The 16,182-nt window shown below is 42.0% G+C and overlaps 1 protein-coding gene and 1 pseudogene across 1 annotated transcript; one reads left to right on the forward strand and one right to left on the reverse strand.

Annotated features, from left to right (window-relative positions):
- Positions 1-8,508: 8,508 nt before the first annotated feature.
- Positions 8,509-10,966, forward strand: LOC109116318 (annotated as a pseudogene).
- A 34-nt stretch (positions 10,967-11,000) lies between these two features.
- LOC104804990 (ATP-dependent zinc metalloprotease FTSH, chloroplastic) lies at positions 11,001-13,874 on the reverse strand. Its single transcript, XM_010529380.2, has 5 exons — positions 12,332-13,874; positions 11,978-12,224; positions 11,708-11,891; positions 11,445-11,616; positions 11,001-11,355 (listed from the first exon to the last, which is right to left on the reverse strand). The coding sequence occupies exons 1-5, from the start codon at positions 13,652-13,654 to the stop codon at positions 11,134-11,136; spliced, it is 2,148 nt and encodes a 715-aa protein (XP_010527682.1). The 5' UTR covers positions 13,655-13,874; the 3' UTR covers positions 11,001-11,133.
- Positions 13,875-16,182: the final 2,308 nt, after the last annotated feature.

The raw sequence follows: 16,182 nt of genomic DNA on the forward strand, positions 1-16,182 counted from the left end.
TGGACCGGAGCATCTAGTCCAGACGGACCAAGTTGTTGGACCGAACAGACTAGAGAGCTCAGTCCGAACGGACCAAATGTTGGATCGAACGGACTGACCCGTCAGTTCGAACAGACCCAGATATGAAACTGGTCCGAACGGACCAAGTATCCAGACCGAACGGACTACTAAGCAGTCCGTTCGGTCTGGGGTTCGGATTTAATTTTAAAGTCCGGATCTAGGGTTAATCACTTGAATAAGAGGAGAAATAGAACCCTAACAGTAGGGAGCCGACCAAGAGAACTTCTTCAGACTTTTTGGAGAGTCTAGAGGGTTGAAGAAGTGATCTTAATCTCTCTTTCTCAAAGCACATCATCGAATAGAAGATTTGTGTCCTAGCAGACAAGTTCCAAAGGTTGGAATCCATCCCGAGGTGTGGATACGTGTAGAGGGCGAGATATTCTTCCTGCCTATAGTGATCGGACGAACGCATCAATTGAAACAGGCCCCGGATCGATTGAGGTAAGCGTTCTAACGTTTCTACAAGATCATGCATGATAGGTTTTAGGGTTTTATCAAATTTTTGTTTTACATCCGCTGCGCAAACCCTAGAACCGATCTCTTAGGTGTTGATTGTAATGCTCTACGATGATCCTTGATATGATATTTTGACTATGTATTAATTCATTAGTTTATGAATGCATTACTTTTTCCGTTATATGATTAGCATGTTTGTTATATTACGGTGAATATTCTTGAATCATTGTAGATGATTCTAAACTCCCTGGTCAGTTATCATTGTGGGAACAATGATGAATTAAGACCAGCATGATGTGTGATAGATGATTATGATCATGTGCATTGGATGCAAATCACAATCATGGGTTCTCGTTTGGAACGAGTTACTGGATGACCCGCATGAGATTGTCACATGGACATGAGTCATGACTTGAATCTCATACAGCGGTTCGTTCTTGGATCCTCAGACCTGAGATGTCTAGAGTATCTGATATGAGGAGTGACGTGTCTTGACTGCGTCAAACGTCGTCTTTAACCGGATGATCATAACGGCGTTGCTCAGATACGTTCACGAATCATATGCAGATAGTAGACATGCAATACGAGACTTGTCACCTCCTACGCAGGAGAGATGTCGCTGGGCCCCTCGTGGAAATCGGACTGTGAAAATGCGTGGCCACGCTATAGATGAATGTACATCTATTTTATCAGTCGGTTTGCCTAGACGAGTAAGCGGTTGAACTTGAAGGGTGGCTCATACCATGCCCTTGTTCAACATACGACATCGTGAGACAAAGGATCAGAACTCGAACTATTGCTGGCTTTGTTAGATCACCTCTAACTCTATTCTAGGGGGGTAGTCATGGCGTCTTGCTAGAGGCTAACCATGACTTGTGGTGCGGGAAAGGTTTCCGAAGCCACTGCCACTTCGAATGGGCCTACAGGGTCACACACCATTAGGGATGGATCACACGTGAAGAGAACAACGCGAGAAAGGAACGACGGGACAATCTGGAAGAGTTCCAGATGGCCAGACCGTCCGGTCCAGACCTGGACCGGACGGTCCAGCCATTACGGACCGTCCGTTCTAAAGGAAGTGGGATGTCCGGTCCGCAAAGGGCCAGACCGTCCGGGCCAGGTGTGGACCGGAATCAAGACCATCTGTTCTACGAGGGAAAGCGGAACGTCCATTCCGCGTGGAATGTCAGACCGTCTGGTCCAGACCTAGACCGGACGGTCCGACTTTCGGGCAGTTTTCCTATTTCGCGTTTTAAGGGTTTTGGGCAATTCTAATTAATGTGAGAGCCGCCACAAACCCTAGAGAACGAACCTCAGACGTCCAAGACACTCATTAGAGCTTAGAGAAGCTTGATTTTGAGTTCTAGTGATTGGAATATCGATTCCAAGTCAAGGACATCGTTTTCTCTTCACAAATCCTAGCAGATACATTCCAAACTGTTGGAATTCATCCCGCCGGTGTGGATACGTGTAGAGGAGTTGTGCTTTCAACCCTTGGTGATTAAAACAGGTCCTGGATCGATTGATACTTCCAGATCTTGAAAGAACGAGGTAAGTATTCGAATCCCACGACGATATACACGATTGTTCGGGTTATTGCACAATTGGTTTTGTGTGACGTTTGGCTAGGTTTAGATCTTTCCTTCCGCTGCGTGAAACCTAGAATCCAAACCCTAGATCGATGAGATCGCATGCTAGGAACCCGAAGGGAACCCAACAGTGGTATCAGAGCCTGGTTCTCTGTATATCGTCGTGCATGTTGCTTGTTTGCATGATTTTAATTGTTAAAGTTCATGTAAACAATAGATCTTTGCAGGTTTGCATGATTTTAATTGTTAGAATGCATGTAGACTATAGATCTTTGCATGTTTTTCATGGTTTTAATGGTTAGAATGCATGTAAACATGAGATCTATGCTTGTTTGATGATTTTGATTGTTGAATGATGCATGGATGAGCGAGGTTCATGGGAGGCTTGGGGGTGCGTCGAAACGGGGGTGAAAACCCTAGTTTTCGAGACCCGAAACCGAGATCCGAAGTCTGTCCATCGCGTGGACCGACCGGTCTAGTTAGTAGACCGATCGGTCTACACGTGACGGCGCCTATTCCTTTTAGGTCAAATTAGGTCAGACCGATCGGTCCAAAGGTTGGACCAAGCTTGATGACAATCCAGAATTCAGAGTTTTGATTGTGCAATTGTTGTCTCGAATCAAATATCTGAATTAGGATATTGAGAGGGTTCTGGTATCGAATCTAAGGCAAACAAATGTTGTTTGGCCAAGAGATTCTGTATACAGACGACTCAAACGGACTAAGAGTAGTTCATCTGAGTTGATCAGAAAACTTGACTGGAATGACTTGAATTCGCTCAAGGTATCCTGGTGTTCAAGACAAATGAAGCCTCATGTTTAATCTCAAGCTATTACCGCCCATTAGTAGAGCAACTGTCAAGGCTTCGATCGTCATGGTTACGGGTCATGCCCTAGCTGAGCGTGCCTGACTATCTTGGTGAGGCAGTATGGAGAAATCGTGATTCTCATAGCTCAAATATGGTTGAGCTTGAATTGGGTTATCAAGTCGGACTTGGACCTAATGGTAAGGATGGGATGAGGAACGTGCAGTGATAGCGTATCACTATCCCATACTCATCTAGGAATCACATAGGATGTGATTGACAAAGTGTTGTCTACCTAAATAGCATAGTTTTGAGCGTCATGCCCTAGCTGACTCAAAAGCATGTGAAATATGGATCATAGCTCACTTAGAAACTCATTGAGGGTGTTTTTCTTAGTGGGAGCCTGTCATATTGCATCTATTATCTGTGTTAGTAAGTGTACTAAGCGACTTGCATATTTTCTGTCTGTTTGTTTGTCTTTTTCTGTAGTATATATCTGTTGCAGGAATCTGGTTAATCTCACCATGCGATCTATCCTTATGAAGGATAAGCCTCTGACCAAGGCTTTTGGATCGATCATTGACGCTTATTGGAAGCATGAGGATGATGATCTGGACGCGTCCAGTTTGATGATTGGAAAGATGTCTTCGGAATTGCGTGAGCAATTAGATGACATGGACAATTCATTGATGGTTGATCAGTTGAATATGTCATTCCATGGTGGTTGTTGGAAAGAGTTCCAGCAAGAGGAAGCGTTCCAAAGGAAAGGGCAAAAGGAAATTGACAAGTGTTGTCACTAAGCCTAAGCCCAAACCCAAAAAGGAAGAGTGTTATTTCTGTCATGCCATCGGGCATTGGTATAGAAATTGCAGACTCTACCTGGAAGATCAGAGGAAGAAGAAGCTTGCAGAAGCTTCAACTTCTGGTATCTTCGTTATAGAGGCCAACTTATGTACTTCTTCATCATGGGTATTAGATACCGGATGTGCCTCACACATTTGTGGAAATGTGCAAGGACTGCGAGGAAGTGGACAATTGGCGAAGGGAGAAGTAGATCTCCGCGTCGGGAATGGAGCAAAAGTTGCTGCATTGACCGTCGGGACTTACGATCTGACTTTACCTTCAGACCTTGTGTTGGAGTTACATGATTGTTATTTTGTACCTGCTACAGGTTCCAAAGGTTGGAATCCATCCCGAGGTATGGATACGTGTAGAGGGCGAGGTATTCTTCCTGCTTATAGTGATCGGACGAACGCATCAATTGAAACAGGCCCCGGATCGATTGAGGTAAGCGTTCTAACGTTTCTACAAGATCATGCATGATAGGTTTTAGGGTTTTATCAAATTTTTGTTTTACATCCGCTGCGCAAACCCTAGAACCGATCTCTTAGGAATAGGATTCGCTCGTGAGATCCCAGGAAAACCCAACAGTTATTTGTATTTCGTTACGTTCATTGATGATTTCAGTAGGTACTTGATGAGACATAAGTCTGAAACACATGAATTGTTCAAGGTCTTCAGAAACGAGGTACAGAACCACTTGGCAAGACGATCAAGTTGCTTCGATCTGATCGAGGTGGCGAGTATATGAGCCAAGAGTTCACTGACTATCTGGCAGATTGTGAGATTGTCTCACAGTTGACTCCACCTGGAAAGCTACAGTGGAATGGCGTATCCGAGAGGAGGAACCGAACACTATTAGATATGGTACGGTCTATGATGAGTCAGGTCGATTTTTCTAAATCCTTCTGGGACTACGCTCTAGAAATAGCAGCGTTTATACTGAACAACTGTCCAACAAAGTCGGTTTAGAACACTCCATATGAGATATGGAATGGGAAGTGTCCTAGGTTGTCATTTATGAAGATTTGGGGATGCGACATTTATGTGAAACGTCTGGCTTCTGATAAGCTATCCGCCAAATCTGATAAACGCATATTCGTTGGTTACCCTAAGAAAACTAAAGGGTACTAGTTCTACAACCCATCTGGGAAACAAAGTGTTTGTTGCTCGGAATGGATCTTTCTTGGAAAGAGAGTTCGTCTCCAAGAGAGTTAGTAGGAGTAGAATAGACCTCGAAGAAGTTCGAGAACCAGAAATAGTCGAGGAACCGGGTGAATAGGTCGAATCAGTTCAACCTGTGTCACAAGTTGTTGAGACAGCACCTCCTAGTGAACCTCGGAGATCTGGTAGAATTCGCCAATAGCCTACAAGATATGGTTTTCTTGTGATTGGAAACGACGAACTCATGTTGCTAGAACATGATGAGCCTACGTCGTATTCAGAGGCTGTGGCGAGTCCCGATTCCGAGAAATGGCACCACGCCATGGAGTCTGAGATAGGGTGGGCGATCGGGTCAGATCGGGTTATTCGGATTCGGTTATTTCGGGTTCGGGTTGCTCGGGTTTAGAATATTCATATCCAATCGGATATATAAACTTAATCGGTTCGGTTTGGGTTCGGTTCGGGTTTTTTTGGATTCGGTTCGGGTTTATCCAAACAAATATTCGACAAAACAAATAACAAAATCAACATAATAGTTTCATCTCATACAAAAACAAATGCAAAATATTCTTCAAACGAATAATTTCAAACACAAAATATTCTTCAAATGAATCTTCTCAAACGCAAAATATTCTTCAAACGAATCTTCTCAAATCAAAGCTCCAATGCTCCATATCGCAAACCTTAAAAATAATAAAACAATGACAAAATAAGTGAATTAAATGATTGAATATAATATAAAACTATAATCAAGATAAATATTTACCATATTTTGTCTTCATCTTTCTAGACGACACACAAATCACCTTGTCCCGATGATTTCCGAAATTCTAAACAAATAAAGAGAACAAACAAATTAAGAAATTACAAGTTGTATTTTAGATAATATTTATAAAACAATGTAAAGATAGTAAATACCTTCAGCCAATGCAAACATAAATTCATTTTCTGCAATCAACTTACTGAAGTTACGTTTTTCGTCAGAAATAAGAGGAGACATCAACCAATTTTGTGTAAGGATCAATGCTTCAACCATATCAGGAGTTAAACAACTCCGATATTGATCTAGAATGCGACCTCCCGTACTAAACGCGGACTCAGATGAAACAGTAGAGACTGGAAATGCTAATAAATCTCTCGCCATTTCCGCCAAGATTGGAAATTTACCATTGGCCGTCTTCCACCATGATAAAATATCAAATTCACAACCCAAGCTATTAGGTTTCATCACCTCGACCTTTTCCATCAAATAAATATCCAATTCATTCGGTGATTCCCCTTTATCTGCCATCATTTGAGTAAACGAAGCAAAAGGGTCATCATCATATACGAAACCCATGTCGATATCAACACCATTCATACTACTTGACGATTCAAACATCTCAGCGGATGATTTTCTACCTTCACCTCTTTCTCCACTTGGTGTTTTGTATTTGTACCACTCGTAATAAGAGACAAACAACCTATGCAACACATCAATGATGCTCCTCTTCATGTCGGCACTTTTGGCACTATCCTTACCATACATCTTGTCAAAACAATGAGTTACAAAACTCATCTTACTCCTTGGATCAAATACAGATGCAACAATCAATAATTTGTTGATCCTTTCGGTTCCTTCCCAATACTTATCGAACTTAAACCTCATTATCTTTGCCATCTTGCTCATTTCGTGATCGGAATTGTTTGCCAAGGATGAAAGAACCGTTTCAATCTTTATAATCTCGTTGTAACAGCAAGTAGAAGTAACCCTTGTAGTAGAGGAAAATGCTAAAGTCGATTCATAAAAAATCTTCAAGAATCGTACCAATCGATGAGCATTTTCCCAATCATTTTCTGAAGGAGGACCAATCCTTTTCTTGCCGGTTCTAGAGTCATCATCTTCGCCAAAATAATCCTCATAGAGTTTGTCTTCCATTTCCATTCGTTTAAATACTTCTTTGTACTTCAAAGCGGAGGATAGCATAAGAAAAGTCGAATTCCAACGTGTCGCACAATCCAAAACCAAACTTCCTCTGTTAAATTTGTCACTTCCAACTCGACATTTAAATGCTTGCAACCTTGAATCGGATGACCTCACATACTTAACAGCATTGCGAATGCTCGCCACACTATCTCCTATGTCTGATAACCCTTCTTTAACAATCAAATTCAAAACATGTGCTCCACAACGCAAATGCATGAACTCTCCTTTCAACACCAGAGTATCTTCACTCCAAGCATTCAACCGGTTTTTCAAAAGCCTCAAAGCACAATCATTTGCGCTAGCACTATCAACGGTAATGGCGAAAACCTTATCGATACCCCAATCTACCAAACATTTCACAAATTCTCTTGCAATGGTCTCTCCCTTATGGTTCGATATAGGGCTGAAACTGATAATTTTTCTATGCAAACGCCAGCTTCTATCGATAAAATGCGCAATGATAACCATGTAACTCATTGTTGTTATCGATGTCCAAATATCTGTAGTAAAAGACACCCTTTGCTTGTTCTCATTCAACAAATTCTTCAAAGAAGCCTTCTCATTCAAGAATAACTGATAAACTTCTCTTGTCACTGTTCTTCTTGAATGAATCACAAATGAAGGCAATCCAATGTTACAGAAATGTTTAAATCCTTCTCCTTCAACAAATGTAAAAGGCAGTTCATCCATAATAATCATCCTAACCAATGCTCTTCTAACTGCCTCTTGACTAAACCCAAAAGTAATAAGTTTAGAATCTCCTCCGATGGACAGATCTTTACCTAAGATCTTTAGACAATCGCTTTCAGAGAGATTCTTATAAACTTTGCAAGTTTTCTGAATATGATTTTTTAAACTGCTTGTACCCATTGATGAACAGCCCGTCAACACAACACCGCAATAATTGCAAGAGCACTTCTTTGGGTTATCGGGAAGTTTGGTAAAGTGATGCCATACCTCTAATCTCGCTGGAACTAGCCTCTTTGGTTTCGGAGGTAGTTCCGAATTTGAAGGTGGTTCTTTTCTCTTATCTCCAGCCGATTCTCCAATTTTAACCATCTCCGAATTTGGATTATCCATCTATTGACAATCTAAAACACAATACAAAATTAATACAGACACAGAAACAACACGAAACAAACAACATATTAACACAGACAAACCTCATACTAAACAGACAACATAGACAGGAACCAGAAAGCAGACCAAGAGAGGACTCAGGCAGAAGCTCACACGAATCAGAGATAAAATCAGTCACACAAAGCTCACACGAAGTCACGAACCAGAGAGAAGACGAAGCTAAGAGAGGTGGAAGAAGGTTGAACCCGAAGCTCACACGAACCTGGAACCACAGAGAAAAAGAAGAAAAGAGCAGGAGAAGAAGGTGATGCTACAGCCTAGAACTAGTCACGAAGCAGAGAGAAAAACAACGAACCTCAGACGAAGAAGCTACCGACAACGCAAAACAGAGGTTCAGTGCTCGACGGACAGGAGAATCCCAGACTTTAGCGGAAAAGAGAAACTCAGACCTCGTCGGCGAGGAGAAACGAAGACTCAGCTCGACGGAGAGAAGCCCAAGCCTCGACGACTCAGCTCGACGAAGAAGACAAGCTCAGGCCTCGACTTCGATGGAGAATCTCGGCCCGCGTTTGAACAGACACTGGAAACAAGGAAGCAGAGGGTCTCGCAACGGAGGAGCTTGGCGGCGCTGGCCGGAGCTGGCCGGAGCAGAAACTCAACACAGGGACAGGGAGGTTGCAGAGGAGAAGTCGAGCTCGAGACTCGATTCAGTCGAAGGAGACAACAGATTAAAGACCCTAACCCTAATTAATTATCACAAATTTTAATTTATTTCGGTTTAATTGGATAACCGAACCCGATCGGTTATTTACCCGAACCGAACCGATCCGATCGGGTGTGGAGATATACTAACCGATCGGATATTTAATCAAAACCCGAACCGATCCGAAACCCGATTAATCGGTTCGGTTTTACCCGAACCCGATTAACCCGAACCGGATGCCCACCCCTAGTCTGAGATGCAATCCATGAACGACAACAAAGTATGGACTTTGGTAGACTCATTCGATGGTATTAAGACCATTGGATGTAAGTCGGTTTTCAAGAAGAAAACCAACATGGATGGCACGTGTATACCTACAAGGCACGACTCGTCGCGAAAGGGTGTCGGCAAATTCATGGTATAGACTATGATGAAACCTTTTCACCAGTCATGATGCTTAAATCCATACGGATTCCACGAATCGGACTTCTCACGGGCTAGACATGTTTTGATTCTATCAAATAAACCCAGATCCAACAGTTCTTTCCTTTGTTGTTGAATAGAGTGTGATTTCTTCTATCGATTTAGAGAACTAGAGGGAGAAACTACAGATCTGGTGCAAAGTTCTAATCTAGGAGTAAACTGTTCGCTTTTTGTTGGTTTTTGGCAAGCATGGTAATCCCCGGCTTTGAGGTTATGGGTTGATCGAAAACAACAAAGATGGGTGATATTTCAGCTCAAATCTTGCCTATACACACCAAATGAATTTCTTAAAAATGGTAAAGTTTATCTTCCGGTGTTCTTCCTTTATCTTGGCGTTTTGTCGATCATTTTTACTTGCATTTCCAGAGAGCGTAATTCTTGCTTTCATGTGAACAATGAAAGTGCATCCATCTCCATTTGTTTTGGCAAATGATGGTTATTTAACTTGTGGGGACTTTACTCCCAGAAAGTGTCATCTTTAGTTTTGGGACCTTCTCAGTGCGAAACACATCCCTCCAGGTCATGTCGAATAGATCGTTCGGCATTTGATCGATACTCGCATGTTTAGAACCAGCAGATCCATTTTGTAGGCTCTTGATTCGATTCAAAAGCAAAACATACTTGTCTTGATCTAGAAGCAAAGTATCCGCAGGAAGAAGCTGCTTCTGGTTTGATCTTGCTTCCAAATGAACCCCGGGACCGACCAGACATCAAGATTGTTGAAATAGAAACAAAATATGGAGATTTGATATGATTGATAATAATTAAAGGCAAAATATAATTATCACGATATATATTTTGCCTTTAATTATTATCAATCATATCAAATCTCCATATTTTGTTTCTATTTCAACAAAGATATCGTTTCTATAGCCACCCCCATTCAACACAAACAGGATATAAGCCATCTTCACACCCAGTGCTTACAAATTCCTACTCTGATACTGTCCTTTCACAACAACAAAAAAAAAAACAGCTACACATTATTTGCATGGGCCATGTTCTTGTTAGTACATACACGTCTGTTTTGCCTTTTAAGATGGGTTTCTATATCCGATAACATAGATCTCACAGCAATTCGTATACGTATTTCATGTAAATCCGTTGTTGTGAGCTATGTTTAGGCCTGTGTCAATGGGAGAGATTCGATCTCGACCGATATACCAAACCGAGATGGCAATAGGGGGATGTCTTACCTCTGGCACCGTTTTTCTTCAAAACGTTCAAATTCTTCAATATACGAAGCCTGTTCACGCATGGACCTCACTGCCCTTCTCCAGATTCTCGAAACAACTGAATATACAGATGATGAGGGAACATGCGAGGCAATAACCGGAGCACCCTGAAACCGGTTTACGAATATTCTCTGTGTTGACGGATCATTGCCTTGTTCATCAGCTCTCTTTCCAACAGTGGGCTCAACAAATAAAAGATGTGGGACACCAGACAGCGAGGCGACTCAGCTCTCCGAACCGGAGACTTCAAACCTGCTATAGAGAAGGTACGTCCTATTATGGACGTTGTCAATAGATGACAGTCATCATCTCATAAAATCGGGTTTTTCACAGTTCATAGAGACACGAATCATGCTTTCTCCAACTGTTTATGCCCGAAGATGCTTGTGCCGTCTATTTTGTGACGAACGAGGCGCTGCATTACGAGATGCGATGCAAACACAGTGTATCTATCCCGACTGGCCAACCGCGTTCTACCTGCAAGTCGTGGCTCTAGCCAAACTGGAACATGCTCGAGGACTCGGAACACATGCTGAACGGGGCCTCTGACCTCGAAGACAAGAGGCTTATAAGCTAAAGAAACCTTACTCAAGCTCGAACATCAGATAATTCACAGACATTAAGGAAGTCTTCGTCTTGTATTTGTCAAAAATAAAATGAATATTACACCTATATCGACGTGAGTATATCAGTGCACATGAAGCTAACCGTATTACAAGCCTTGGCACTGCAGATTTCTGGGTTAGCTAGAATCAAGAAACGAACAACTCGGCTTTTCCATCGATGAAGAGACTCATGAACTCCTCTCCATCGACGGTTTCTTTCTCTATGAGAAGCTGAGCAAGCTTGTGGAGGATGTCGATGTGAGTTGTAATGATCTGCTTGGCCCTTGCGTACGCTCTCTCCACTAGTTCACGTACCTCGGCATCCACCACATCCGCAGTTGCCATCGAGTAATCCTTCTGTGAAGACATCTGATAGAAAAAGAACGATACCACGGTTATGCGCCAGTGCAACCTCTGATCTCACCAGTCAAACAGTAAGAATCAAGTTTTTTAGTTACTTGTTGACCCAAGAAGGGGTTTCCACCCGAGCCGCCAATGGCAACTTGGCCAATCTTTTTGCTGAACCCGAATCTCTCGACCATCTGACGTGCCACCCGAGAGACTTGCATAAAGTCGTTTGATGCTCCTGTTGTCACATTGTCCTCACCAAAGATAACCTCCTCTGCAATCCTGCAACAACACACGGAGCCATTGATGAACCCTCGTGTTTGTAATATCAGAACTAGGTTTTTTGTGCATCACTCAGTTAGCAGTATCCGACCTTCCACCAAGTGCAACAGACATCTGGTTCTCGAGGTAGCTCCTGCTGTACAATCCAGACTCGAGTCTCTCTTCGCTCGGCGCAAAAAAGGTGAGCCCACCGGCCTGGCCACGAGGAATGATGGATATCTTGGCCACAGGATCATACTCCGGCATTAATGCACCTACTAGAGCGTGTCCAGCCTCTGCAAATTCAAATCCACAGACATGAAACCAAGCTTCTACCACCTAACCTAGAGAAAAAGCTTTAATATTAGATTAGTGTTGTAACCGTGGTAGGCAACTAGTTTCTTCTTCTCATCAGATACGACTGCATTCTTTTTCTCAGGTCCAGCGATGATCCTCTCGAGAGCATCAGATATTTCGTCCTTACTTATCTCCTTAAGGTCACGTCTAGCCGCAAGAATGGCCGCTTCATTCATCAGGTTCTGCAAATCAGCACCCGTAAAACCAGGTGTTCTCCTCGCAATCTTGTCAAAGTCCACATCTTTCGCAAGCGCCTTCCCTCTAGAATGCACCTGCAAGAACCAACCATACCCGAGAATTTTTTACGCATTACTCAGGATTTGACACTATATATCACCTGATTGAATCTAAACTACCAAAAACCAATGGATTTAACAACCTGAAGGATCCTGACCCGGCCTGCAACATCAGGCCTGTCCACAGTGACCTGCCTATCAAACCTCCCCGGCCTAAGCAACGCAGCATCAAGAACGTCAGGTCTATTAGTAGCGGCCAACACGATCACACCGGAGTTCCCCGAGAATCCGTCCATCTCCGTCAACAACTGATTAATCGTCTGCTCTCTCTCATCATTCCCTCCACCAAGTCCAGCTCCTCTCTGCCTCCCCACAGCATCAATCTCATCAATGAACACAATGCATGGCGCTTTCGATTTCGCCTTCTCAAACAAATCCCTAACCCTAGACGCACCAACACCCACGAAAAGCTCCACAAACTCCGAAGCCGCGCAGGAGAAGAAGGGCACTCCCGCTTCCCCTGCCACTGCTCGAGCCAATAGGGTTTTCCCAGTCCCCGGAGGTCCCACGAGCAAACACCCTTTGGGAATCTTAGCTCCTAACGCCGTGTACTTATCAGGGTTCTTCAAGAAATCAACCACTTCTTGCAACTCTAGCTTCGCTTGATCGGCTCCGGCAACATCGGCGAATGACACTCCTGTCTCCGGCACTTCTTGGAACTTCGACTTCGATCGTCCGAAATCCATTGGACCCCCTAGTCCCCCAGGACCTCCGGGACCTCCCTGAGATCTCCGGAAGAGGAAGAACAACCCGGCGAAAGCCAAGATCGGAAAAAGCAAGTTTCCGATGAAGTTGAACAACCCGTTTCCGGATTCTCCCTCCGACACCGATATATCGACTCCGTTCATGGCCAAGATGTCGATGAGATCGGGGTCGTTGGGGACGGTGACGTTGGCGCGACGTCCATCGACGGCGGTGAGCTGAAGGGCTGAGCCGTCTTTGCTGAATCTCACTCTCTCCACTTTACCTTTCTTCACTGCGTTCAGGAACTCACTGTATCGCCATTGCGAGCCATCGGGAAGGTCTGACTGGGCCTGCGGCTTCGGTGCTGTCATCACCAAGTTTTGTCCGAACGACGATGCCGTTGGCGACGGCTTCGCGGCCTGAGCTTCGACTACCATCGGCGGCGGAGACACCGTTGCTGGCTCGTCAAGAGCCGACGCCCGCGGAGACACCGAAGAGAACAGCAACGCGGCTAACGCGGCTTGGGAGGAGAGCGATTTCATGGGTTTTGCATCGGATGAATTGGGTTTCCTTCCCAAAGCAGATCGAGTGATCTGGTATCTTCTCCGGGAGAAGAACTGGAGAGGGAAGGAGTGTTTCGTCGGGGTTGGAGCCGAAATTATGATATGGGTTCCGAGGAAATTCGAGGAGAGCAACAACGAGTTCGAAGCGGTGGCCGCCATGAGAGCTCCTCTTTCGCCTCCTTCACCGAAGAATCAGGGAGGATATATCGGGGGTGTAACAAGGATTCGAGTATGGAATCTGACGGAAACAAGAAATGATAAATCGAAACAGAAGATGGTAGAATTTAAAGGAAGGGTCTTCGTCGACGATTTCCGTAGTTGGAGGATGATTAAACGGAAGCCATAGGCTCAAGTTCTTGCTCGCGGTTCTGCTACGTGTGCTTCTCATATCCAATCCTGATTATCCACAGACGAAAATGAAATTAAAAACATGAAAGATTTTTAAAAACATTGGTGGGCCAATTCCCAAAAGGCCCATATATATGGGCTTATTGACAGCATTTTTCTAGAAGCTCAAAAAACTGAAATTATCTTTTGAAAATCGAATCGGATATAAAGTAGATGGATACAATCTTTCTAAAATTGGAAAAAAGGAATTGGAATCCAATATAAAAATAAACAAAAAACTGAAATTATCTTTTGAAAATTTTGAGTAAAAATCGAATATGAGTGGATATTGAATTGAATCAAATCTCACATAAAAATATAGGTTTACTAAAACTTAAAATTTTTGAAGGAAAATAATAAACGAATATAACCCAAACTGTTCTTGTAGCTAGAAAAATGCGCCTAGACGTACGGTCGCATTGTACCGACACTTGAACAAGTCCTTGAAAGTCTTCATCGTCTGTATGGCAAACAAAGCTCGCCATGTTAGCTATGCAAATCCCTGTCTAGTTTTTTTTTTTTTTGTTAACCATAAATATATATAGTTTTATTGTGTTTACAAAGAGAAAAGGATAAAATCATCCTTTTCCAGTACAAACGATAAACATACACTTAAATCATACCCAAGATGAGAGAGTTAATATAACCAAAATTACAGCGGATCAAAATAGCGAAACCATATTGATAGTAGTGATTCTCCAGGATGCAAACATTTTCAATCATTCCTAATTGTCGTAAACCTTCTCCGAGTCTGCAAATGTATATCCCACACGAGAACTTCTGTCGGTTTGGATGTGGAGTTATGCAGTCTTCAATTCATCTCCCTCCTCCATACAATGTAGAGTGCACATTGAAAGAGCAACATTGTCATCAATTTAATATATTTCTCACTAGAACACATGGACAACCAATTCAAGAGATCAAGCAGGGTCGAGTGGTGTTGAATCTGAAGATGTGAGTGTATGAGTAATGCTATCCAGATGGATGAAGAATATTGGCAGCTGAAAAATAAGTGATCTGTCATTTCTGGCTCCAAGTCACACAACATGCAAGTCGGTGGAACATTCAAGCCCCATCTAAACATCCTCTCACGGATAGGCAATCTATTCCTAGTTGCAAGCCACGATGAGATATAGAATCACGCCCATTTCAAGTTGGAGAATAATTGGCAAGTAATTAATAATTAATTCTCTTCAAATTTTAAAATTTAAAAAAAAAACAAAACAAAAAAAACAAATTTTTTTTTTAAAAATTTTCAATCAATTATAATAATTTTTGAAAATATATTTTAATAGATATCACTGGTTAATCAAATACGGTGAATTGACGGTTACGATTGAATCTCAAATATCAATCATCGAGGTTGAATTTAATTAATGAACGATTGAGATCAAATCTAAAAGATCGACTCATGAAAAATTCGATGATCACGATCATTTTTTTTTTGTCAAAAGATGATTCCCGGTTATAAGTCCAAACCAGGATTGAATTCACTAAAATGAGTTGCTAGAGTTTTTTTAATACATTTGTTTGTCTATATATCATATGTGCAATCGCTCATGAGAATATATATATATATATATATAAATCCGATTCTCTCATTTTCGCTATCTTCCAATTCACTAAAATGATATCTTAGCTTTTTTCGATCTTCCGCTTTGTAATTTCTTTCCGTTCAATTTCTTTTATTTTACCGATCGAATTGATTCTTTTGTCTGTTTTTTTATTCTTCTGCTTAGAAACGGAGGAAGAAAAAGGTGAAACAAATGATGGAGATTATTAAGATAATATTGTAGGTAAGGTGTTCGATAAAATTTCTCCTAAAAGTTTTGAAAATCTGTTGGTTTTGCTGCAATTTTTTATATATATGTTAGAGTAAATAATTGAGTGGAATAATCTCTAATGAGATTCATAATTAAATGTATTATAAACAATTATATATTCGTAAATTATATAATATAGACCAATAAAATATATGTTTGGTTTGATAGTGTGCTAGTTCAACCCGATTATGGTATACCTTATCCCTAACTAGTATTTCGTAAAGAACAGAGTTTTTGGTACAAAGAAGTGACTCGTTCCGGTCAAATATAACTCGACTTGAGTCAAGTATATATAACTCATCTAGTGCCATTACTTTTAAAGAAAACATCAAGATAACTATATTTATATATCCACTCATTTTCATGTTAAATGAGTGGAGATTCTCCGATTAAAGAAATACAGAGACAAAAACATTGAAACAGAAAATGAATCATTTGTCGCTATCTGAAAAATATAATCAATGATTTTTTTCCGGG

Source organism: Tarenaya hassleriana, unplaced genomic scaffold (genome assembly GCF_000463585.1).
Source record: "Tarenaya hassleriana unplaced genomic scaffold, ASM46358v1 Cleome105, whole genome shotgun sequence".
NCBI classification, from domain to species: Eukaryota; Viridiplantae; Streptophyta; class Magnoliopsida; order Brassicales; family Cleomaceae; genus Tarenaya; species Tarenaya hassleriana.